The 27,019-nt window shown below is 40.5% G+C and overlaps 1 protein-coding gene and 1 pseudogene across 3 annotated transcripts in view; both read left to right on the forward strand.

Moving 5' to 3' along the window:
* Window positions 1–10,317: 10,317 nt before the first annotated feature.
* The window catches only part of RRN3 (RRN3 homolog, RNA polymerase I transcription factor), a 33,137-nt gene continuing 16,435 nt past the window's right edge, over window positions 10,318–27,019 (forward strand). The window contains exons 1-11 of one of the 3 annotated variants that reach the window (XM_059693227.1): window positions 10,318–10,474; window positions 12,312–12,417; window positions 13,705–13,761; window positions 19,523–19,612; window positions 19,719–19,848; window positions 20,242–20,301; window positions 20,621–20,684; window positions 21,579–21,648; window positions 23,273–23,371; window positions 24,991–25,083; window positions 26,094–26,232. In XM_059693227.1, the coding sequence (XP_059549210.1) occupies window positions 10,386–10,474; window positions 12,312–12,417; window positions 13,705–13,761; window positions 19,523–19,612; window positions 19,719–19,848; window positions 20,242–20,301; window positions 20,621–20,684; window positions 21,579–21,648; window positions 23,273–23,371; window positions 24,991–25,083; window positions 26,094–26,232 (997 nt within the window). In that variant the 5' untranslated portion in view covers window positions 10,318–10,385. Of the gene's footprint in view, window positions 10,475–12,311; window positions 12,418–13,704; window positions 13,762–14,703; window positions 14,813–14,833; window positions 16,984–19,522; window positions 19,613–19,718; window positions 19,849–20,241; window positions 20,302–20,620; window positions 20,685–21,578; window positions 21,649–23,272; window positions 23,372–24,990; window positions 25,084–26,093; window positions 26,233–27,019 lie in introns of those variants that run through there. The other 2 variants (XM_059693229.1, XM_059693228.1) reach the window with 2 other exon arrangements.
* LOC132233991 (small nucleolar RNA SNORA48) lies at window positions 26,482–26,626 on the forward strand (annotated as a pseudogene).

Genomic DNA, 27,019 nt, shown 5'->3' on the forward strand with positions numbered 1-27,019 from the left:
CTGGCTTAGTGGTAATAAACTCCTTTAGCATTCTTTTTTTTTTTTTTTTTTTTTTTTTTTTAGTCTGGGAAGCTCTTTACTTGACCGTCTATTTTGAATGATAGCCTTGCTGGATATAGACATCTTGGTCTCAGATCCTTGCTTTCCATTACCTTGAGTACTTCATGCCATTCCCTTCTGGCCTGTAGAGTTTCTGATGAGAAATCAGGTGTCAGCCTTATGGGAACTCCTTTGTAGGTAATAGTTTTCTTTTCTCTTGCTGCCTTTAAGATTTTCTCTCTGTTTTTAACTTTTGGCATTTTTTTTATGTTTTTTTTATTTTTATTGGTTTTTTACAGAGAGGAAGGGAGATAGAGAGTTAGAAACGTCGATGAGAGAGAAACATCGATCAGCTGCCTCCTGCATATCTCCTACTGGGGATGTGCCCGCAACCCAGGTACATGCCCTTGACCGGAATTGAACCTGGAACCTTTCAGTCCGCAAGTCGACGCTCTAGCCAAACCGGTTTTGGCGACTTTTGGCATTTTAATTATGATATGTCTGGGTGGGGTCTGTTTGAGTTCTTCTTGTTTGGGGTTCTCTGTGCCTCCTGTACTTGTGTGACTTTTTCCTTTACCAGGTTAGGGAAGTTTTCTACCATTATTTCTTCAGACAACTTCTCTATTCCTTTCTCCCTTTCTGCCTCTCTGGCACACATAATATTCTGATATTGTTACATTTCACATTGTCCCACAGCTCCCTTAAGCTGTCCTCCTGTTTTTAAATTGTTTTTTTCTTTTTAGTTCTCTAATTGAATGATATTTTCTTTTCTTTTTTAATATTTTTATTGATTTCAGAGAGGAAGGGAGAGGGAGAGAGAGATAGAAACATCAATGATGAGAGGGAATCATTGATCGGCTGCCCCCTGCATGCCCTCTACTGGGGATTGAGCCCGCAACCCAGGCATCTGCTCTTGGCTGTAATTGAACCTGGGACCCTTCAGACCGCAGGCTGACACTCTATCCACTGAGCCAAACCAGCTAGGGCTTGAGTGATATTTTCAACTCTGTCTTCTAATTCACTGATTTGATCCTCAGCTTCCCTAATCTGCTGTGTATTCCTTCCAATGTGTTCTTTATTTGTGTTATGTCATTCTTTATCTCAGACCATTCTTTTTTATAGTTACTATATCTTTTTTCATACTGTTGAGAATTTTTTATCATTACTCTGAACTGTTTCAGATAAATTTCTTATCTCTGCTTCATTTATCTCTTCTTTTGGAGAATTCTCTAGTTCTTTCATTTGGGGGTTGTTTCTTTGTTTCCTCATTTTGGTTGTCTGTTTTGTTTGTGACAATGTTTTAGGTAGATCCTCTATACCAGTGGTCGCTAACCGGTGGTCTGTTGCCGGGGTCCAACCCCAGCAGGTCCAGGGGTCCCCAAAGGCGTAGACGGAGTCGGCGAAGAAGGAATGACATGGAGACAGCATTCAGTTGATCAGCAGCCTAGCCAGGATCTCTAGCCAGGATCTCCAGCCAAGTTCTGATTAGGATCTCCAGCCAGGTTCTGCAGGTTCTCCAGCCAGGTCCAGTCACCAGGTTCTAGTCAGGTTCTCTTGCCATGTTCTATAGTCAGGTTCAGTCCAGGATCTTTTGCCATGTTCTCTCCAGCGAAGTTCTTCTGTCTCCAGGCTCCGTGTAGGTTCTGTCTTCTGAATTCTGTGTTCTAAGTTCTGAGTGTTTCTGTCTTGTTACAACTGTATTTATACCAGTTGATTCAATCCTATCAATCTCTATTACAAAGGTTAGGGCATTTCTTATCTCCATTCCAGGGAGAAAAGATTATGTAGTTTAAGCATGATTGTTTGTAGTTAAAGTGATTAATTACCCGCCTGGCACTTAGTTGAGGGGTTTTATTCCCTCCCTAACTTCAGGGGAAAATCCCTACCTGGGGATTCAACCTTTCTCGGAGAGGTGACCTTGGTTAAAACACAGCGCCAAGAAGGTGAGCAAACATATTAAGAACCGTATGCCATATATGCCAGGTCCCTTGAAACAGCAAGGATGGACCGGCTCTCGGCAGTCTGTGACTGCTGGTTTAAGGAACTTTGGAGCAGCAGTTGCCAACTGGTGGTCCACAAACGACTGGTGTTCCGTGAGGTTTGAAAGGTTGGTGACCACTGCTCTATACCTCTCAATCACTAGTGCAGGACAGTGTTAAAAGCTGCTTCTGACTTATTGGATCAGGCAAAGACTCAAAGCCTCCAGAGACTGCCTCCACCTACAGACTGATAGGATTCTGACTTGAATTGCCCCCCAGGCAATCATCCTCAGGTGTGGTGAGTTTTTTTCAACAGGATGGGGCAGTTGCTTCTGCCTGGAGGCCACTTTTAAGCTCTTAAGTGGCCTCAGGGCAAGGTGTTTTCCAATAGGGTGTGACGACTGTCTTCCTCCCCAGGTAAGGCAGATGTCTATGTGGGAAAGATGTCCTCCACTGTGAGAGGGAATGACTCAGCCCAGAAAACTTGGGGTGTCTGCCTTCTGAGCTCTATCCCCCAAGACCCCAGTCCAGGGTTCTGATCTCACAGCTCCAGTCCACTTCACCATCCCACTGTCAGAGCACAAGCTACGTGGCTCCACAGGGAATTTTTGTGCATTGGCCCTCTAAGAGGGTGCCTGAACTTTTAGCTGCCACTCCCTGGCAGACAGCACCCCCCTGCCTTTCACAGATAGACGTTATGTGGATATCCTCCTCAGTTTGGTGTTCTCTGCTGGGAGCTCAGCTTTGGGATTAGACCCCAGAGTTCTCAGTGGCACCTCCCCCCACACACACACCTGAGATATCTCTCTGACTTCAGTTGCCATCTGTGGGTGCCAGGCCAGCCCTTTCGCGCCTCCACCCCTCCTACCAGTCTCTGTGCGGTCTCTACCTTCGGTCCTTGGGTATCAGGGTTCTCTCCTGTGAGTTTTCCATTGATTATTCAGGAAGCCTTTCTGTATTTCAGTTGTAATTCCAGCTTGTTCCTGGGAGCATGTCCGTGCAGCATCCTCCTACTCTGCCACCATTTTTAATCTTCAGAAGTAAATTTTTTTTAAAATATATTTTATTGATTTTTTACAGAGAGGAAGGGAGAGAGACAGAGAGTTAGAAACATTGATGAGAGAGAAACATCGATCAGCTGCCTCCTGCACATATCCCACTGGGGATGTGCCCGCAACCCAGGTACATGCCCTTGACCGGAATCGAACCTGGGACCCTTCAGTCCGCAAGCCGATGCTCTATCCACTGAGCCAAACCTGTTTCGGCTTCAGAAGTAAATTTTTAATTAAATGATTTAGTATGGTAAAAAATTTCCAGTACCATTATCAGATTATACCATGATGAACTGCTGTTAAATAATACATTACTTTTTATAAAACTTAATATCCACTCAGCTTAGATTGTTGTACTTTTTTGTCTTGCTTTGCAAAAGAACTAATATAGAGTAATTTGACTGTAATGAAGAGAAACGAATGCATATTGGCATTACAAAGGGATTCCCAGACAATCATTTATTTATTTCAGGATTCTCATTTTGGCTGTTTTTTCAACGGATCCTCTTCATTGCAGCCACCACCACCTTCCTCCAAATGATTATCACCTCAACCCTGGACTGTTAACTAAAATCCTAAGAGATGGCCCCCTTTTCTATTCTTGCCATGAGGTCTTGCACATACTTAATGATTCTTAGTTTTCAACTCCATTATCACTTTCTCAGGGAAACTCCTTTGAGCTCCCTGAAGAGGTAAATTCGAGAACCACAGAGCACCATGTGATCTCCTTCAAAGGACTTAATACATTTGTTATATTTACAGTATCACTATATCATTTGTTAAATTGATCAATACCTGTTTCTCTCATTAGATGGAAAGTTCCATGAGGGCAAGGACTATTAGTATTATTGTCTGCTGACCACATATCCCCAAATGCATGGCACAGAGCCTGGTACCTAGGTGTTCAAAAGATATTTGTTGTATAGATGAATGTAGATGTTAACTACTATTAGATTGAAAGCCTGTAGGAACAGATAAAGCTGAGATTAGGTGGTCCTTACCAACCAAAGGCCAATTAGAAAGACAGATAATGCTAATTTCTGAAATTGTGCTAATAAAACAATAGAAAATATGTTACTGCCCCGACCAGTATTGCTAAGTGGTTAGAGTATAAGCCCATGAACAGGGATCTCAGGTTTGATTCCCGGTCAAGGGCATGTAGCTGGGTTGCAGGTTCGATCCCCGGCCCTATTTAGGGTTTGTGTGGGAGGCAACTGATACATGTTTCTTTCTCTCCTCCCTCCCTCCCTCCCTTCTTTAAAAATCAATGGAAAAAAATATCCTCAGTTGAGGATTAACTTTAAAAAAAAAGGAAAGAAAATATATTACTGACTCATACCTTCAGCCAGATACAGTTGCCTTCTGAGGAATCGTGGGGGGAAATTAAAGTACTTTTCTCTGTAGCATCCTTTTGATAAAAATCTGAAAAACACTTCAAATAGGCATTAAATAGCATGAGGCTCTTGTATATGACCACCAGAATAAAATGGTAAATGATTTTTTTCTATGTCCCCCCAAGATTATTAAAGGAAAAATAAAAACGTTATGATTGTTTATAATATAATTTTGTGTATTACCAGTATGTTTTTTTAAAAATATATTTTATTAATTTTTTACAGAGAGGAAGGGAGAGGGATAGAGAGTTAGAAACATCGATGAGAGAGAAACATCGATCAGCTGCCTCCTGCACACTCCCTGCTAGGGATGTGCCCACAACCCAGGTACATGCCCTTGACTGGAATCAAACCTGGGACCCTACAGTCCGCAGGCCGACACTCTATCCACTGAGCCAAACCAGTTAGGGCACCATTATGTTTTAATTTTTTGTTCTCTAATTTTTTGAAATATGTTTTGTGTCTTTATTTGGACTAAAAGTTTACTAAGGCCATGCTTTATACCAGTGGTTCTTAATTTTGGCAATATTGCTCCTCAGGGACTAGTTAGCATTTAAAGACATTTTTGCTTGTCACTATAGGGAGGAGGTGAATGCTGCTGCAGTGGGCAGAGGCCAGAGATGCTGCTAAACATTTTATAATACACAGGTCAGCCTCCTTCATAAAGCATTATCTGGTCCAAAATGTCAATATTGCCAAGGTACAGGGACAAGGATGTCTTTAAATTAATGGTCTTTAGAGGGTACATGTATATATATACATCTTTTTTTAAATCCTCACCCACGGATATTTTTTCAGTTGATTTTTTAGAGAGTAGAAGGCAGGCAGGGATGGGAGAGAGAGAGAGAGGAGAGAGAGAAACATCAATGAGAGAGAGAAAGACATCAATTGGTTGCCTCCCCCACATGCAAGATCAGGGAGCAGAGCTGGGCATTGAACCTACAACTAAGATATGTGCCCTTGACAGGAAATTGAACCCTTGACCCTTTGAACTGAGGGCTGACACTTGAGCCACTGAGCCCAGGGATTGGGCCTAAACCAGCAGTCAGACATCCCCTGAGGGGTCCCAGATTGGAGAGGGTGCAGGCTGGGCTGAGGGACACCCCCACAACTGTGCATTAATTTCATGCACCGGGCCTCTAGTATACTAATAATAGAGGAATATGCAAATTGTCTGGGACTCCGTCACAGTAACAGTAACAAGAAAACAGCAGGCTGTGTGGGTCAACAAGGCCATCAGTGGGGTTAGTGAGGGACGACCAAATGGCTGAACAGCAGGCTGAGTGGGGCAACCAGGCCGGCAGTGGGGAAGCAATTGGGGGTGACCAGGCTGGTGGGGGGGGCAGTTAGGGGTAACCAGACCAGCAGAGGGGGGCAGTTGGGGGCAACCAGGCTGGCAGGGGGGGAAGAAAGGGGTGACCAGGCCAGCAGGGGAGGGGCAGTTGGGGGCGATCAGGTCAGCAGGCAGAGGCGGTTAGGGGTGATCGGGGTGGCACAGGGGGCAGTTAGGGGATATCAGGCAGGCAGGCAGGTGAGCAGTTAGGAGCTAGAGGTCCCGGATTGTGAGAGGGCTGTCCGACTGATGGTTTAGGCCTGATCAGCAGTCGGACATCCCCGAGGGGTGGCAGATTGGAGAGGATGCAGGCTGGGCTGAGGGGACCTGCCCCGCCCCCCCATGCATGAATTTAAAGATTATACACACACACACACACACACACACACACACACATCTTTAATTAGATCTTTCATTAATGAATGGTTTTTTTTTAACATTGATTTATTTTTACAGAGAGGAAGGGAGAGGGATAGAGAGTTAGAAACATCGATGAGAGAGAAACATCGATCAGCTGCCTCCTGCACACCCCCCACTGGGGATGTGCCCACAACCAAGGCACATGCCCTTGACTGGAATCGAACCTGGGACCTTTTCAGTCTGCAGGCCGACGCTCTATCCACCGAGCCAAACCGGTTAGGGCAATGAATGGAGTTTTTATAAAGATAATTGACTCATAATATAATCATTGACTCTGGAAAGAGGGAAAAAAACCAAATGGGATATCAACTTTTAGTTTCACTATTTAGAAATTGTTGCTGTGGCTCTTCCCTACATTCAAATATTTGAAAAACATTTGTTGAGCATTTAGAATGACCCTTTATTCACAGCAAAGATTCATTGGAAGCTATTTGGCACTATATTACCTCATTTCTTTAGCCTGGGATAGAGAAGGGCACCTGACCCAAACTTGACCAATGAGAAATTCTTTTCTGATAGGTATCCTTGTGTGGTTAGAACAGATTTTCTTTTTATGCTTAAGATACTTTCTGATACTTTCAAGCCAAGAGGCTTTATATTTTACTAGAGGCCTGGTGCATGAAAATTCATGCGCTGGAGAGGGGTATCTTAGCCCAACCTGCCCCCTCTCACAGTCCGGGAGCCATCAGGGGCCGGAGGTGACCTAGTGATCGGGAAAGGTAACACCCCATTACACCTCTGCTGCTGCCACTGCCGGCAGCACAAGCCTTGGCCAGCCCTGGGTACCTGCGCCTCGGGCTGGCCCTGGGTGGCTGGGGGGCTGAGGGGACTGGGCGCCACCATCTTGTGGATATGGGCGCCACCATATTTGAGGGTGGGGCAGTCAATTAGCATATTCCCTTCTTATTGGCTGTGGGTGCCGCCATCTTTCAGGGCAGGGCAGTCAATTAGCATATTCCCTCCTTATTGACTATGGGTGCCTCCATCTTTGCAACGCGTGAAGGTCAATTAGCATATCCCCTCTTTATTAGATACGATTTTTATTGATTCATAGAGGAAGGGAGAAGGAGAGGGATAGAAATGTCAGTGATGAGAGAGAATTATTGATTGGTTGCCTGCTGCACTCCCCTTACTGGGAATTGGGCCTGCAACCTGGGCATGTGCCCAGACAGGTAATCAAACATTGACCTCCTGGTTCATAGGTCGATGCTCAACCTCTCAACCATGCTGACCAGGCTCAGGCCAAGAGGTTTTAACCAACAGAACTACTCTAGGGATGATTATAAAATTCATCTCTAGGGGAAGACTGCTCTTTTGAAAAAACAGCTTAAATGGGTCTACTGTATATTTGAAAGTAAAGCAAAAATTCATCCTGGAATGAAGATGCTCAGGACAATTATGAACAACTGTAATTCACAGTGAGGTAACAGGATGACTACACTGTGGGCAAGGCTTCATCTTTGCAGGCAGCTTGCTAATGCTTGTTTGCTCTGTTGTTTTGGGAAGTGGGGGTGCCTTTATTTACTTTGATTTGATTTGGAGACAAAAAGAGATGAGACTCTAGAAAAGGCAAGGCTGATAAGGCTTTTTTTTCCTGACAAGATGAGTTGGCTCATGGAACCAGGTAATTGAGGAGAGGATCCCAAATGAAGGACATGACCAAAGCTTTCCAACTGTGCATTATGCTATTTAGTTTTAAGATTTTTCTTGTAAGCTCAGGCTTCCACTGAAAATATTTTTAAGCATGGCAACCTTGTCTTAGCTGTGCTTTGGGAACATAAGGAAGGGTCTGTGCTCAAGCTTAAGAAGATATTGCTGGAAGTGTATATTGGTGCAACTTTGGGAAGCTCTTGGACTGTTTCTTGTGTACCCTTCACACTAACAATTCTACCCTAAAAAATTCTCACAAACAGGTTTTAGAACTTTCAAGAATATTCATAGCAATGTACAATATGGGGGAATGGAGAAAGTAAAATAATGTTAGTGACTGGAAGATGGATATATAAATCGTGGTATATTCTATATAACAGAGAATATAAAATACAACTACATACAACAGGGATGGATTCTAAAAACAAAGTTGATTGAAAGCAAGCAGCAATACAGCATGGAAATAATTTTATCAAGTTCAAAGACAAGCAAAAGTAAATAATGTGTTATCTAGGAATATATATGGTAATTACATAAAGACAAGTTAAATTATTTTTAAAAATCAGGATAGTGAGTACTTTTGGAAGGAAGCAGGAAGAAGGTAGGATCTGGGAAGAGCACACGGAAACTTCAATAGTACAGGTTAATGTTCTTTTTCATAAATTGGGTGATACATTTTATTATGTTTTGTAATTTACATTAACATATTCTTTTTCTATATATCAGACTTTTCCCCTTACTTTTTTCCATCACCGTTTATCCCCTTATACCAGTGGTTCTCAACCTTCCTAATGCTGCGACCCTTTAATACAGTTCCTCATGTTGTGGTGACCCCCACCCATAAAATTATTTTTGTTGCTACTTCATAACTGTAATTTTGCTACTGTTATGAATCGTAATGTAATTATCTGATATTCAGGATGTATTTTCATTGTTACAAATTGAACAAAAACAATATATAATTATATATGTTTTCCGATGGTCTTAGGCGACCCCTGTGAAAGGGTCGTTCAACCCCCAAAGGAGTCGCGACCCACAGGTTGAGAACCGCTGCCTTATACCTTCTTGTATTTCCCCTTCCCCCCTCCCCCCTACATGTCAGACTTTTTTTTTAAAACTAAGCATACAATTACTGTACAATTCAGCAATTGCACTCTTTTTTTAAAAATATATTTTATTGATATTTTACAGAGAGGAGGGTGAGGGGTAGTTAGAAACATCGATGAGAGAGAAACATCAATCAGCTGCCTCCTGCACACCCCCGCCCCCTCACTGGGGATGTGCCCGCAACCAAGGCACATGCCCTTGACTGGAATCGAACCCGGGACCCTTCAGTCCACAGGCCGACGCTCTATCCACTGAGCCAAACTGGTCAGGGCAATGTCAGACTTTTTTAAAAGCAAAAGAATAAATTGTCAAATTGCTTGACAGTAGAGTTATACTTCTGACAGTGCCAATGAACTGTGATTTAATTTTTTTTTCCTTTGGGGTGAAGGGGAAGAGATTCCCATTTAAACAGCTGAGTTGTAGCATCGTTGTGAGCTAGGGCACACTTTCTAATGCTCTTGGGACATTGATGTTTTCTGCCCAACATTCTGCAGGAACTCTAGGGTGAAGGAAGCAATAGTGGGACCATATGGAGACAGCAGAAAGACTTGTTACTTATTTTACACGTTGTAAAACAGAATAGTGTTTCATAGTCCACAAGCTGCTTCAGCTGATATAATGTACTTTTTTGATGGGTCTCCAAAGGTTGCATCATAGAGACCGAGGGGGAGGAGTTGTCCCTCTTTCCCTCTGCCTCCCCATTCTCCATACCTCGCCAGGTCCTGTTCCTTATACCTAATCTGGCTCGTTTACCTCCTGTAAAATTTTAAGTTCAGGGGCCAGTCAGTGCCTCTTGGAAACTGTCTCCTCCCGCTCTTGGATTTCTCATCCTAGTATCATCACACTCTGAGGTTTTTGGGCAAGTCGCCTGGTCAAACAGTTTCCGTGAGGATGAGATTATCTTGGGTGTCCGTGAGGACAGTGCAGCGGATACAGAAATGTTTCCATCTAGCCGTCTAGTTCGAATCCCCTTCCCACTTAACGTCTGAGGGTTTGAGGTCATCACAGGGTCTCGGTTTCTTCAGTTTGACAGAGCATGCTTTAACTTCAAAAAGTTCATACTCGAGGAACCCAGCCACCGTTTAGCACCTCCCCGGCGTGCCGCTCTTCCTTGGGGTTCCTCAAAACTGGACCGGGCAGGCCCTCCGGACTTCCCTCCTCGCAGAGCGTGCTCGAGGCCGCTTCAAGCCCCGCACCTCGCTGGGCCGAGAAAGTCCTCCAAGGAGAAGAAGGGGTCCAAGGCCGGGCGCAGGGGGAGAAGGCGTTGGCGGCGCTCTAGCCCGCGAGTGCACTCCGCTCTCCCCACGTGGGGTTCCCGATTGGCTGAAGGCCGCCGCTTCCGGCCCGAAGGCGGTACTCGAAGGAGCACGACTTCCGGCGCGAGGCGCAGTTGTCGCATTTGTCGGGCCCAATGGCGGCTCCACTGCTTCACACGCGGTTGCCTGGAGATGCAGCCGCTTCGGCCTCTGGAGTCAAGACGTTGCGCGCATCCAGGACGGGGTAAGAGTCCGGGCGGCTTCCTTCAGCGCTGCTGGGGCCAGATCCCAGGACCGGCCTTAGGGGAGCGGATCTGAAAGGGCCTGGGACAGCCAATGGGGGCGGGGGGGGGGCTTGGGGGAGAAGAGGGGAGAGGGTCGCCTCAGGTTCTCAAGAGTAAGCCCATGCTTCCTAAGTGGATACCAGCGGTGGGAGAGAGGCTGGAAAAAGTAATCGAGAAGTTGATCGATTTTCTGTTCCCGAGTCCCGTTTTCTCCTCGCTGGGCTCCCGCCGTCCTGGCGTCCCGGGCCTGGGTACTGCCTTGGGCCTTTCACGCCTCCCTCCCGCTGCTTCGTCTAGATTTGGAAAGTTTCCTAGGCCGTTTGGGTTATCAGCGCAGTGCTGTCATTGATGGCAAATTGAATCTTATTTCTTTGTCTGAGATTTGCTTCGGGACACGTGCTTAACAAGTCTCTATCTTGTTCAAATTTTAAAAATCCCTTACCCCCCTAAAATATTTTGGGGTTTAACTTTTTGAGAGTCATTAGTAGGGTTGTATGTTTTTCACTAATCTGCTGTTTAAAAGAAGCAAACTTTGTAAAACACCTAGCGTAATATGATTCATTGTAATATTGAGGAAGCTCCTACCTACTGTTTTAGACACTGGGGAAAGTAGTCTGTCAAAAGACACAACGTCATTTCCCCCACCGGAGCGTCCAGTCTAGGAAGAGAAAGACAGTAAAGAGATGAACAAGATAATTTCAGATAATGATAACTGCAGGGAATAGATAAAACAGGGTGTTGAGCAGGGAGAGCGGGGATGGGCGTTTCAGATTTCTGATGGGGAAGGCCTCTGACATTTGAACTTCAATTTGAATGAAGACAATAATCCAACCATGTATAGATCTGGGGAGCAATGATTTTCAACCGGTGTGCTACAAGAATTTAAAAAGCATGGAATACTTGACTGTTTAGTCAGGGGCACTGACCTTTTTTCCTTTAGATTGTCACAAAAATTACAACAACCAACACAATAATAGCCATCTGGTGTGAATGAATCAAAATTTTACCCTTTTTTAAAAAAATTATTATTTACCTGTTTGTTTTTCAACATCATTTTTTTTAAAAATCTTTACCTGAGGGTATTTTTCCATTGATTTTTAGAGAGAGTGGAAGAGAGAGGGAAAGACAGAGAGAAATATCGATGTGAGAGAAACATTGATTGGTTGCCTCCTGCACGCGCCCTGGAGCCTGTATCCGAGGTACATGCCCTTGACCAGAATCGAACCCGGGAGTCTTCAGTCCGCAGGCCAACGCTTTATCCACTGAGCCAAACTGGCTAGGGCATTTACCTATTTTTTTTTTTTTTTGTCAGATTAGCAAAAAGTATATTTCTTGGTGTGTTTGCAGAATTTTAGTAATTAGTTTATGTGCCATGAGGTGAAACAGTTTGAAAATCACAGATATAGAGGGAACAGCAAGTGGAACCGGAACCAGCTTGGCAAAGAATGGAAAGGACATTGGCTGCAGCCTAGTAAGTAGTTGGAAATGAGGTCAGAGTGGTAGGCAGGGGCCAGATTAATGAGGACCTTGAAGACCTCATTATGGAGTTTGGATTTGAATTCTAAGTGAAGCAGGAAACCTTTTGGAAAGTTGAACATCAAGTAGCATGATCTGTTTTAAGTTTTTGAAATATTAGATCTCTGAGTGAAGAATGGATTGTTGGGGGATAAGAGTGGAAGCAGGGAGGGCCAGTTAGGCAGTTGTCTCACTGAATGATGATGGTTTGATAAATGTTGAGGTGTGATTTTTATCATTCTCAGTCATATACTTAATAGCTTGGTAATCTTGGTTGTACAGGATTTCAGATGTGCTTGAATTAGAGAATGATTTCTTCAACTCTCCCCCAAGAAAAACTGTTCGATTTGGTGGAACAGTCACAGAAGTCTTGCTGAAGTACAAAAAGGTAACAGATAACACATGAAGTTTGGTGCCCCCCGCCCCAGCTTTATTGAGATATAATGACATTAAGGTTTGGTTTTTTGTTGGTCAGAATACAATGATAGCTATTATACTAAAGACCAGTTAGCGTAATAATATGAATTTTAGATATCTATCTTGAAATCAAATATTTAATAATAGCATGATGCTGTCAGCTCAAAATTAGAGTAATAATCTCTTGCTGAAGTTTCACCTCTTCAGCTGCTTTATTTATATGGTTTGTTTTTCAGCAAGTGCTAGAGCAAAAACACCATAGAACACAGCATTCTATTTCTTAAGGAATTACCAAAGCATTACTTAGAACAATAAACCAGCTTTGTTAATAGGGACTTTTTGGGGGTTTTTTTTGTGATTCCACTAAGTCTCAGCAATGGAGGGAAAATATGAATGACTTTTGTTTTATTTAAATTGAGGTATAATTGACATATAATGACTATTTTATATGTAATACCCATTTATATTCATATGTGAGTGGATAGTATCAACTATCATACTCAAATGTCAGTACACAAGTATACCTATTTAAATTACTTTTTTAAAAAAGGGTTTTATTGATTTTAGAGAGAGAGGAAGGGAGGGAGAGAGAAACATCGATTGGCTGCCTCCTGCACACCCCTTACTGGGGTTTGAGCCTATAAGCTAGGCATGTTCCCTGACTGGGAATCGAACCTGTGCCCTCCTGGTTCATAAGTCAACACTTAACCACTGAGCATACTGGCTGGGCTAATTTTTTTTTTTGGGGGGGGGGGTAAGAGAACATTTATTGGGTAAATTAGAGATAGAAAAAGTAATTCCTAGAATAAATTGCTTTTTAATTGTCACTTTAAAAAAATATATATATTAATGATTTTTTTACAGAGAGGAAGGGAGAGGGACAGAGAGCTAGAAACATCAATGAGAGAGAAACATTGATCAGCTGCCTCCTGCACATCTCCCACTGGGGATATGCCTGCAACCAATGTACAGGCCCCTGACCGGAATCGAACCTGGGACTCTTCAGTCCACAGGCCAACGCTCTATCCACTGAGCCAAACTGGTTAAGGCTAATTGTCACTTTCTTTTTTCCAAGCCCCCTAGCTCCACTAACATGAATTTTTAAATTTCTGTAGATTTTGTAATCCACAATTGATGTGTAGAAGTTACAATGTTTCTTTTGTAATTTCATCAGATATTAAGATATAGTTAAAAGTCCTTTGATCTTTAATAGAAAACTAAAGCAAATAAAACTTAATTTCTCCCCTTTCTTGTTAAGGGTGAAACAAATGACTATGAGTTGTTGAAGAACCAGCTGTCAGATCCAGACATAAAGGTAATTAATTTTATGTTTGATCATTATCAAAGTCATTGCCACTTAGCACAGGTGTTAGTTTGCACTTCTGTTTGATCCTATTCCATTGTTTAAAACCTACTCTCTCTGTGATCCCATCTTCTTTTTTTAAGATTGTTTTTTGTCCTCTTCAGAGGATATGTTTGTTTTGTTTTTTTAATGTAATATATTTTTACTGATTTCAGAGAGGAGGGGAAAAGGAGGGAGAGATAGAAACATCAGTGATGAGAGAATCATTGATTGGCTGCCTCTTGCACTCCCCCCTTACTGGGGATGAAACCCGCAATCCAGGCATGTGCTTTTGACGGGAATTGAACCCAGCAATTGAACCTACAACCTGGGAATCAAACCTGCAACCTTTTGGTGAACAGGATGACACTCCAACCAACTGAGTCACCTGGCCAGGGCAGATCCCATCCTATTTTAATACAGTGGTTCTCAGTTAAGGGCAGTTTCACTCCCTTTTTTGTTTTAAATCCTCATCCGAGGATATTTTTTCCATTGGTTTTTAGAATAGAAGGCGGAGGGGGAGGGGAGAAACATAGATGTGAGAGTGACACATCCATTGGCTGCCTCCCCAACCGAGGCCAGGGGATTGAACCTGCAACCCAGGTACATGCCCTTGACTGGGAATCAAACCATGACCCGTAGGTCCGTGGCTGATGCTCTAACCATTGAGCAAAACCAGCTAGAGCCAACCCCTTTTATACAGTGATAAACGAGACAGTTTTGGTTGTCATAATAGGAGGAAGATAAGGGTGCTCCTGACCTCTAATGAGTGGATGACAGGGAGTCGCTAACATTCTACAATGCACAGGGCAGCCCTACAAAACAAAGAATTATCCAGCCCAAAGTGTCGGTAGTCCCAAGGTTGAGAAAACCTACTTTAAACTTTCCTAATACCTCTTTTCCTCTATGCTGTAGGTAACTCTCATGTCTCTCCAATGCAAAAACAATATAAAACAAAGAAACAACAAAAGATGACTTGCCTTTCAAGCTGCTACTCTTTCAGTGTTTCAGAGTTCAAGATATGGTATATACCTGTCACGTAGTAACAATTGAACACATTTTGTTTCCCTTTTCTTCCTTTATTGTCCAATATTGGAAAGAATCATCTGTTGTCATGACAGTGGTAGTCAGATTGCCTGAGATAAAATTCCAACTCCACTGTTATCCAGGGTGTGATCTCGGACAAGTTATTTAATCTCTCTTTCTTTGCCTCCTGTATGTAAAACCAGTAGAGGGTTTTTAAACATAGAGGTGTTAAGAGGATCCAGTGAGTTAATATATGCAAAGCACTTGAACAGGCCCTCAAAGTAAGGGCTTTGTAATTGTTAGCTGTTGTTCCTGCTGATGATTTGCACTTTCTCATTTCCCATTCATGGTGAAGGCCACTGCTGCTGTAATTACTATGAAAAGATTACCAGTGAGTTCTTACATACTGATTTTGATGGGCTTTTTTTTCCCCCAAGCCTCATACCCATTCATTGTAGTAGTTTATACTTGGCCACCCATTCCTTGAAACCTCTCCTTTAGTTTCTTTGTCTTCCTACCACTTATCTCTATCATTCTCTCACTCTATAGATTCTTCCTCTGTGATCTCCTTATACTTTTAATAGCTTTGAAATCTACCTGTTCTTGTAACTGCCAAACTTATATCTATAGCTCTTACTGCTCTTGTGGGCTCTACACTTATTTCTTAACTGCCAGTCAAAGTGTTACCTGTGCTCCAAACTTAGCATTGTTTCTCTTCCAAACTTACTCCTTCTGAAGCCTTCTTTATGTACTTAAGTAACCTATTGCTCACCTTTTGTTGTTTTTAAACATATTTTTATTGATTTCAGAGAGGAAAGGAGAGGGAGAGAGAGATAAAAACATCAATGATGAGAGAAACTATTTATTGGCTGCCTCCTGTATGCCCCCTACTGGGGATTGAGCCCAGAACCCGGGCATGTTCTCTGGCTGACCTCCTGGTTCATAGGTTGATGCTCAACCACTGAGCCAAGCTGGCCGGGTTCACCTGGTTCTTGAGCTAGGAACCTTGCAGTCTTTGTGGTCTCTTACCTTTGTATCCTTTGGGGGATAAAAATCTTTGAGTCTTTTTTTGTGGTTGTTCTCTTGTCTAGAGTCTTTCAATAATGTCTTTAGTGGTCTTCAGGTTTCAATTCTCCTCTATCTCACCCCCCATTAAAATTTTTTATCATCAATAGTGCAGCCTAAATTATCTCCAAAGCACATGTTAAACATGTCATTACTGAAAAGCTTCATGCTTATGTATATATATAAAAGGCTAAGTGACCAGCCAACCGGCCAGTAGGTATGATGCGTACTGACCACCAGGGGGCAGACGCTCAATGCAGGAGCTGCCGAGCAACTGCACCTTTGCAGAGTGCCCTTTCCCACTCCTGGACCCCTTGGTTTCGGCCTGATGCCCACAGGGACCCCACTCACTCCACAGACGCCCTTCGAGCTGCAGTGCCGCCCCAGGTGTGGCTGGCCAGGGAGGTTGGCTCCAGAGTGTGTCCGCCCGTTTCACCCAGTCCCGCTGGCCACCTTCTAATTAATTTCCTTTCATTGTGCACGAATCTGTGCACTGGACCTCTAGTTGAAGAATAATGGACCAAGTTCTTTGTATGGCCTGTAGTATTTTTTTAATGTTCAATCTCATTAGATACTTCATTTAATAAATTTGCCACTTTTCATCTTTATGCCTTTCTATGTGCCTGTTCTCTCTGGCTGTAAGAGGTTCTCTATCTGGCTACCTTTGTGATTGAAGGCAAATTACTGCACTTCTGTGCCTCCATGTCCCCATCTATAAAATGGGAACCATTGGGAATGCCTAACTAAAGGAGTGGTTGTAAGGATTAAATGAGTTAATATATGTTAACGTCTTAGAACAGTGCCTGGCATAAAGTATTATATTAGTGTTTACTATTACAGGTGCTCATCAACTTATGATGGTATTCACCCCCATCGTAAGTTGAAAATACCTTAAGTCAAAAATGGGTTTACTACACTGAACACCATAGCTTAGCCTAGTCTACCTTAAACATGCTCAGAACACTTACAACAGCCTGCAGTTGGACAAAATCATCTTGCCCAGCTTTATGCTGCATATCACTAGCCTTGGAAAAGATCAAAGTTCAAGATTTGAAGTATGATTTCTACTGAATGTATATGTCACCATTGGGAAGTCAAAAAATTGTAAGTTAAATAAGTAGGGGACCACCTGTAATATATGGTAATTTACAAAACTCCTAGTCTTTGAGGTCCAGCTAAAATGTCATCTGTAATGGAACTTCCCCTGGTTCTCTCTAAGCACATGATGGTTCATTCAGTCCATTCCCCACATTTCCAGCAGATCTTCCTAATTGCAAATCTGTCTTACCAGGACCTCAGTGGTTTACCTGGCTCCTCCATGCTCCCCAGGTTTATCTATTGGCTTGCTCACCATGTACTCCAGCCATACTGAACTACTTCTGGTTTTTTATAGACATACTTTTCCCTGTGTAAGGAATCTAGCCCCCAAGAACACTCATTCTTTTTAAAGACAGCAGGAGGAAGCATCACTTCCTGAAGGCTTTCCCTGACCTTCAGGGAAAAGTAAAAAGAAAAGGACCATTTCTTTGTGCTCCTCTGTATTTTTAAAAAATACATATTTTGATTGATTTCAGAGAGGGAGACAGAGATAGAAACATCAGTGAGAGAGAGGATCATTGATCATGCTGCCTCCTGCACACCCACCACTGGGGATCGAGCCCACAACCAGGGCATGTATCCTGACAGAATCGAACCATGACGTCCTGGTTCATAAGTCAGTGCTCAACCACTGAGCAACACCAGCCAGGCTGTGTTCCACAGTATTTTATATCAGCTTTTCTCCACCTTGGTATCTTGACATAGGGACAATCACATCAGTTGTGCCTAAGTTAGTTCAGAGGGGTGTTGCAAGTAATTTGCTTCTGATAATATTTCAGTACTAAAGCACCAAAGTCTGATTGATTTATTTTTAAGAATGGAGCAGTTTAAGTGTTATCCTTATAATTTTGTCGTACATGTTTTTGTTTTTTATGGGAAAGAAATAGGATAGAGGTAACTCATTTTATTTGCAAGTAACTCAGCTGGTCTTTGCCTCAGGTGGTAGTGAGACACCATTAATGTTACCCTACATGGTTTTGGACATTATAAAATGACCATATAGCAAATGAGTTTTGATTTACTTTATTTTTCTGGCAGCTTACTTTGGGGTTTCATCAGAAAATAGTCTAATTGAAGTTTGTCACATAGCACATAGAAAGCAGCAGTGGCTGAATGAAGGTGGGGAAAAGGTGGTGCAAGGCATTGTGAGAGATTAGGTGCAGCTTAAGCTTTGACCCAGACAGACAGGTTTAAATCTGATTCTTTATTGGCTTCTTGGTTGGGCAAGTTGCTTAGTAATCTCTCTTTTCCTGAACTGTAAATCCTTTTGCAGTGTTGGTAGGATTAGGGAAAGATATATGTATGGGATTGAGCACCATGCCTGGCACCTGGTGTGTTCTCACTAAATGATACTCCCTATAAAATAGTCTATAACTGTAGGTACAACCCTGTCTTTTAATAGTGTATCACTCTAGGTCAGCTGTGGGCAAACTACGGCCCGCCGGATCCGGCCTGTTTGAAATGAATAAAACCAAAAAAAAAAAAAAAAAAAAAAAAAAAGACCGTACCCTTTTATGTAATGATGTTTACTTTGAATTTATATTAGTTCACACAAACACTCCATCCATGCTTTTGTTCCGGCCCTCCGGTCCAGTTTAAGAACCCATTGTGGCCCTCGAGTCAAAAAGTTTGCCCACCCCTGCTCTAGGTACAACACTGTTAATAGTCTGTTACTATAGGTACAACACTGTACTGCTTTTGTTTATTAGAGCTCTTTCTCTACTGAGTCTTAATCTGCATTTACCGTTTTCTTTAAAATATGGGGCTGTTAGTTTTTTCTTGTGTATGTTGTATATAGGCATGAATATGAACTATGTTTTATGTAACTTGATACTATATTTTATTCATGGCTTATTTTTCTTTTTTTCTTTTTTAAAATAAATCCATGGGTTAAAGTTTAATTTAATTTTCAGACTTGTCAAAGATCTCTTTTTATTTAGCAGTTTTTTTCCCATGTCACTAAGAGTTGTGAACAATAATTTTATTCCCTGAAAGATATTTCATGGCGTAGTGGAATCATCATTAACATGTAACATATCTTGATTCATTTAAATCCAGTGTCAGATTGGTTTGAGAAAATTTTATATTTATTGATGACTCTAATTATAATCAGCTTAGACTGAATGTTATCAATATGCTTTCATGTCAGCATGAATATAGAGGAGATAGAGGTCCTTGTGGTCTTATAATATTTGAATATTTGAATCTGCAAGTCCCAGGTATCAAAGTTTGAGGGGTTTTCACTTTTTTAGGGCAAACAAAAGTGATGAGAAGGAAGTATTACATTTAATTCCCCCCCCGACCCCCAGGTAAAAATTACTACAAAATTTTTTTCTAAAATTGGAAAATTTATTGTAATATCTTTTTTCCAGTTTGATACAAACTAAGAAATTTTCATCTCAATTTTGGCTTAAGTCCAAGTTTGTGACTCCTTTTTCTAATGTAAATATTATTGATAGGTGATTGGTGTAAGATAGATATCATCTTCTCTGATATTTTAGAGGATTTATGATTTTGAAAGTACTTTTTTTTTGTTTAACTTAAGGATGACCAGATCATTAACTGGCTGTTAGAATTCCGCTCTTCTATTATGTACTTGACCAAAGACTTTGAGCAGCTTATCAATATTCTCTTGGTAAGTTCACCATTTATTTCACTGACTAGTATGTGATTCACTACTTTGAAATATTTATTGCATCAGTGAAATGTTTCTTTTGTCTTTCGCTTCCTCCTGTCCCTAGAGATTGCAGTGGTTGAATAGAAGTCAGACAGTGGTGGAGGAGTATTTGGCTTTTCTTGGTAATCTGGTATCAGCACAGACTGTCTTCCTTAGACCATGTCTCAGTATGATTGCTTCTCATTTTGTACCTCGTAAGTGGTTCCTCTTTCCTTGCTTTAATTTTTCACTTTTAAAATATCTCTATTAAAATACTGCCTTCCAAATACACTTTGGAGATTGTGCCACCATTGATGATTCCAGAACACATGTTGGCAACAGTTCTGGTACATGTCTGTTCCCTGTACTGCAGAAATGTTTAGATTTGTTTGTCGCTGTGATTTTTATGGGTTGTAATTTACTTTAGTGAACTTCTGGCGAAGTCTTAGAAGTTAGGAATTTTTAGTTGTTTAAAAACTATAAAGTTACTTGACTTTTTTCTCCATATTATAAATTTAATCATTTTGCTAGTTCAGATCATGGAAAAACCACTTTTTTTATGTAGACCAATGACAGGAGAATAACATACTTTGTTTTTCCTTCAAAAGCTCGAGTGGTCATTAAGGAAGGTGATGTAGATGTTTCCGATTCTGATGACGAAGATGATAGTAAGTATAAAGTGGATTAAAGCAAAAATGCCTGCTGTGTCTTAGAGAATGCATGTTGAATCATAAAGTTTAATGGCAATCTTAATAGAACCTTTTCTTTATATTGAGCACTAACATGCAATCAGTTGCCCTTAATGCATTACTTATATAATTAGTCCACTTATTCTTCATTGATAGTTGGCTATGGAGAAAAATATTGAAATTATTATTTTGCTGGTAAATGATTCAGTTTTGGTTACAGGTGCTTTTAGCTTCCAATACATAATTTTTTAGTTTTCAATTTTACTTTGATGTTCATGCTCTCATTTTTTTATTGTAGATCTTCCTGCAAATTTTAACACTTGTCACAGGGCCTTGCAAATAATAGCAAGATATGTCCCATCGTGAGTATACTTTTGTTACTTATTTTGAGTCAGGAAAATTGCAGTCAATTAGTAAGAAACTAAAACTTGTTTATAGAAGCAAAATTCAAGTTGTGTGCTGCATGTTTTTTTGTATCCTGTTGCTATAACATCACATTCTAACAAAAAATGGCATTTTAGTTCTTTATTCACTGTCTTTATTTTTAAAACTTGCATGTATATTCCTCCTCCAACTTATGTATAATGGTTGGAATTTTGCTTTTATCTTTAGCAGATAAGATATCCAAAAATTTTCAGTGAGCGACCTCTCCGTTTTTGTGTCATGCCATTTGAATAAAAATTGCAGTTCTAAGAAAGCGCTTTTTAAAAAAATATATATTTTATTGATTTTTTACACAGAGGAAGGGAGAGGGATAGAGAGTTAGAAACATCGATGAGAGAGAAACATCGATCAGCTGCCTCCTGCACACTCCCTACTGGGATGTGCCCGCAACCAAGGTACATGCCCTTGACCGGAATCGAACCCGGGACCCTTGTGTCCGCAGGCTGACGTTCTATCCACTGAGCCAAACCGGTCAGGGCCTAAGAAAGCCTTTAAGTTGTGTAGGTTTCTTTTGGAGGGGTAGACTTCAAGTTCCCTCTAAGTTTATTTGCTTTTAAAAAGTCCAAGTTGTTAATTTGCTTTTATAGAAAAAAGAATTCCCCTTTATTATGCTGTTGATACCAAAGGTTATAGAAGTTTATTTTCCCATAAGTTACAGATTTTCTGTAAAGGCATGCATTAATTTTAAGTGCTAATTGCTTGAGGTAGGTGTTATTGTTTGCCTCCTGTATCCACATTTGCTCTTAGAATGGAAATGCTCCCTTCCAAGACAGCAACTAACATGGATTGGTTGATTTTTTTTTTTTTTATAGGACACCGTGGTTTCTAATGCCAATACTGGTAGAAAAATTTCCATTTGTTCAAAAATCAGAGAGAACATTGGTAAGAAATATTTTCATGGGGAAAATAATGGAAAAATTGTTTTATGTGATTTGGTTTTAGGTGCTATTAGATCTAAGAATTTGACTCAAATTCCTTTCTTAGCCAGTGACTGAGTATCCCCAGTGCCACTTTCTTTGATTCCTATGTGCAACTCAGGGGCCCATTTCAAAAATATCTGAATAGGCTTAATGATTTTACAGATAAAATTTACTAGAAGGTAATGGATCATATATTATGAAATATGTCTTATTTGAACATGAAGACAGAGCCTTCTATAGGTGAATTCTGTTTACCCCTTCCTTTCCAAGTTTTAGGTCATCTGTGTTGTTTTCAATAGCTAATAGTGGTTCCCTTCTAAGCATAGATTACTTTTCCCTAAGTAAGCTATTACAAGCATTAAATATGGAGTTGATAAATTTTGCTAATGTTGTGATAGTCTGCTTTAAGAGGAATATTATAAATCCTGTATCTCTTATGAACATAGATGCAGAAGTTCTTAACAAAGTAATTGGAACCTGAATCTAGCAAGAGATAAAAAGAATTGTGCACCTTGACCAAGTGAAATGTATTCTAGGAATACAAGATTGAATTAATACTCCAAATCAATTATAACCTACCATGTCAGTAGAATAAATAACAAAACCCACGTGATCATTGCAATAGATGCAGAAAAAGCTTTTGACAAACAGCACCTACTAGGATTGCTGTACTATAAAAAGATGAATAATAACAAGTAGTGGTGAAGATGTTGAGAAATCAGTACCCTGCACATTGCTGATGAGAATGGGAAATGGTGCAGCTGCTTTGGAAAACAGTCTGACAGTTCCTCAAAAAAACACAATTGCCACATGACCCAACATTTTCACTGCTGGGTATATACCCAAGACAAATGAAAGCATTTGTCCACACAAAACTTATGTGAATGTTCAAAGCAGCATCATTTATCATAGCAAAAATATGGAAACTGCTAAATGTTTTAAGTGATAAGCAAACAAAATGTGGGTGGTATGTCTACAGTGGAATATTACTTAGCAATTGAATAGCTTACTTATTATAATGAGCGGACCTTGAAAACATGCTGAAAAACCACATAGTTTGAGATTTCACTCATATGAAATGTCTAGAATAGGTAAATTCATAGAGACAGAAAGTAGATTAGTGGTTACCAAAGGCTGGGGAGAGGTACTTTACTAAAAGAACAGGGTTTATTTTAGGGTGATGAAAATGTTCTACAATTGATTATGGTGATGGTTGCGCAGTTTTGAATATACTAAAAACCTTTGAACTGTACATTTTAAGTGGGTCAACTGTATATGAACTATATATAAATATGTATGTATATGTATATATATATATATCTCAAAAAACCTATTTTAAAAACACTAGAAATATGCAAATTACAAATTAATTTTATTGGTGGTAATTTGATTAATTATACCAAATTGGCAACAGGCTACTCCACTGTATACAGGCAGAAACTGAATATATAAACAGTATAGTTTCTATGTTACCAGATAGTCTGTTTTTTCTATTTCAGTAACTGGAAATAAAGATTGTGTAATTGATGCTTTTCTTACATAACTGAAACATTCTCTGTTGAAATGTTTATTTTTTCATATTTTAGGAATGTTATGTTCATAACTTACTAAGAATTAGTGTGTATTTTCCAACCTTGAGGCATGAAATTCTGGAGCTTGTCATTGAAAAGCTACTCAAGTTGGATGTAAGTATTTAATAATATGTTTTTCTCTTTGATCTTTCTTTATTAAATATATTTGTTATAATCATAATATGTAAAACAATCGTAGCAGCAATGGAAAAGAATCCATAGTTCTACTTTTGTTTCATTTCTTTGTACATTTCTTGAAATTCATCCAGGTGCTGGGGGTTATAGACAGTCCCATTCTCATGGTTGGGGCACATGGCATTAATTAGTTACACCAATATAAAAATGTTGAGGTAAAGGCTATGAATGGAACACACACATTGCTATGACCTGGGAAATCTGATGTAATCAGGAGTCAGGAAAGCATTTAAAGAGACCTGCAATAAGGTGCAATAGGGATGAAAGAAAGTGGTGAGTTCTCTTGACATTGTGGAAGAAAGGTGACCTAGTCCTTGAGACTGAGTAGGAAGTGGAGAAGTAGGGGTTAAAGAAAAGAATCCTTCAAAGGTAGCTCACTGTGGAATAGAATCATAAGGAAGTTTGAAGATGAGTTCCATTTTGAATGGATTGAGGTGTTCAGGTGGGAAGCTGGCAGGTGAATACTCACCAAGCAGCTATAGATGCAGGTAGGGGAGAGTACAAAACTGTGGAATGATGCAGTTTAGGCTAGGAGAGAGGAAGCATGATTGGAAGTGGGAGGAAAACCAAGAGTGTGGCTGTGTGGGGAGGATTTGGAAGAAGGAAGGGTTTGGTCAACAGCATGAAATATAGCTGACATTTTTAAGGAGAATGAGGAAAGCTAAAGTCCTTGGATTTGGTGATTGGGGGGTAATCTGTTGCTTTGTCAAAGTGGAGGGGGACATTGCATTTTAGAGAATGTGGATGGTTAGGAAGTGAAATTGTTAAGAGATCTCAGTGAGGGTTTGTGGTGTAAAGAAAGGATGAGGCAGGGGTGAGAGGCAAGTGTGTTAGCGTTGGGGAGACTTGAGGTTTGTGGACTGAAGAGATGAGTTGGTGGAGGAGAACATTGATCCTGCAGGGGAGGAGAAGGCTTAATGAGGCAAGTCTAGCAAGTGCTGGATGTTAGGCAGGCTTCCCCAGTGCTCACTTAGAGTTAACCTCTGCCCAACTGCATCCATAATCTTTCTAAAGTCTTATCTGGTCTATACTTACGGTGCATTTAGAAAGAACGTCATGTTTAGATAGTAATAAAGGCATGATTTGAATGATATTTTAAAAAGATATTTGAAGGGTTACATAACAAAATGAATATTCATAATTCAAATTTAACTTGCATTTCATCGTTTTTCTGCTCAGTAAATTGATGATATGCTTCTCATACATATACAACATGTATGTGAGTACCTTGTGTATAGTACGAGTTAGAATAGATATTGAGTTTGTTGAAGCTATCCAAATTTAGACTAATACACCAGAGTTCATGCTGGTATACCATATACTTCTCATGCTGATAAGTATATGGTAAAAGGAGCTTGATTTATGATCTTATAAATTCCTTCATGACCCAAACCAATTTATAGATTTGCACCTTAATTATGTAAAGAGTTACAGTGCTAATCTGGACACCTTTAAGGTATATATACCAAATGAATTTTCAGTTCCCAAATAATGTATTTTAAATGTTTTCTTTTCTTTTTTTCTTTGTTATTATGTAGGTGAATGCATCCCGGCAGGATATTGAAGATGCTGAGGAAATAGCAGCTCAAACTGGTAGTGGAACAGATGCCACAGAAGGACTGTTTAATATGGTCAGCATTTATTAGTAAAAGCAGGCAGACCTGGCTATATAAGTCCAGAGGGAGGGAAGAGACAGCTAATGGCATACCATCTCCTTCAAGGCTTTAGTTTAAAACAGTAGTTCAGCAAACCTGAAAGTGATTTTTTTTTTTTTTTTTTGGAAGTGATTTCTTAAATGAAGTAATTTGCTTCCATGTTGCTTACTGCAACATGTTGGTTTATTTCCAAGGTTTTAATTTGGGTTTGGGAAAGCATGCTTCGCTTTCATTCTGTTTATGTTTGTTTTTGTGACCACATTATTATTGGTGAGGGACTGAAAAATAGAATATCATACCAGTTTACTAGTAATTTTTATATTTCATAAGTTGTATACCTTTTTTTTTTAAAATATATTTTATTGATATTTTACAGAGAGGAAGGGAGAGAGATAGAGAGTTAGAAACATCGATGAGAGAGAAACATCGATCAGCTGCCTCCTGCACATCTCCCACTGGGGATATGCCCGCAACCCAGGTACATGCCCCCGACCGGAATCGAACCTGGGACCCTTCAGTCCGCAGGCCGACGCTCTATCCACTGAGCCAAACCGGCCTCGGCCTTAAGTTGTATACCTTAATGCAGTATTTCTCTACCTGGGAAAATGTCTTAAGTTGGGTTCACTGGGAGGAGAGCCTGAGATGGGGATTCAGGTGTCCTTGGACAAGGGTGTGAGGAAGCAGAAAAGGGCAGAGGGAAAGGACCTAGTGGGTGCCGGTAGGTGGGAGCGTCTGTGATGTTTGCATGGTCACGCCCTATGAGGGTCTTCTAGATGAGAATCAGAGGCTGGTCTCTGAACTTGTGCTTTTATTTTGAATTTCACGATTGGTTCTGATTCACACCTCTGATTGAGAGTCCCTGCCTGGAATGATATATATGTATTTTCTCTGTTTTATCTTTAAAGGAAATAATCGCCTCTAACAATTTTCTCACTAAACTACTTTTCCTGAATTTTTAAATGTCAACTTTTACATTATCTTTAAAGGATGAAGACGAAGTACCTGAAAATGAAACAAAGGCTGACCCTGAAAGGCTCAATCAGATGTCACATCCTGTTGCCGAACGCCTGGACATCCTGCTGTCTTTACTTTTGTCCTACATTAAGGATGTTTGCTATGTAGATGGTAACAACCTATAATAGTCACAATAGCTACTCTTTGTTGAACACCTACTATGCACCTGGCACTGTGCTGATAGAAATCCTATAAAAATCACTATTTTGAATATGAGGAAAAGAAGGTTTAGAGAGATGAAGTTACTTGCCAATATAACATAGCTTGGAAATGGTGTCACTGGGATTCAGGCTTAGTTATATGCCTTCAAAGCCCTTAATCTTTTCACTGACTGTTGTGTTAAAAGATTTTATATATGGCATCCCCTGGCAATGGGCAAGGAGACACCTGATTGGTGTTGTTGCTCTTACATCAATCAGGGGCAGAGCAGACATGCAGTCCTTAGTTCATCCTAGCTTGATGCCTGTCTTGGTGGCCAGAGCTGTTTCATGCCTGAGGCACATTAAAAAATAAAGATGATTTATTGGCACTTGGTCAATTTTACATGGAGATCAGAGTACTCTCAAATTGTTCAAGACATTTAAGAATGGTATAGTAGACATTGATATATGGTGCTTGGTGTTACATACTGAGTTAGAGGGTCTTGGTACTGAAGTGGACAAATCAATATGTTTTTTGTCCTCATGGAACTTTTAGTCTAGAGCAGTGATGGCGAACCTATGACACGCGTGTCAGAGATGACACGCGAACTCATTTTTTTTGGTTGATTTTTCTTTGTTAAATGGCATTTAAATATGTAAAATAAATATCAAAAATATAAGTCTTTGTTTTACTACAGTTGCAAATATCAAAAAATTTCTATATGTGACACGACACCAGAGTTAAGTTAGGATTTTTC

Source organism: Myotis daubentonii, chromosome 4, assembly GCF_963259705.1.
Source record: "Myotis daubentonii chromosome 4, mMyoDau2.1, whole genome shotgun sequence".
Lineage (NCBI taxonomy): Eukaryota > Metazoa > Chordata > Mammalia > Chiroptera > Vespertilionidae > Myotis > Myotis daubentonii.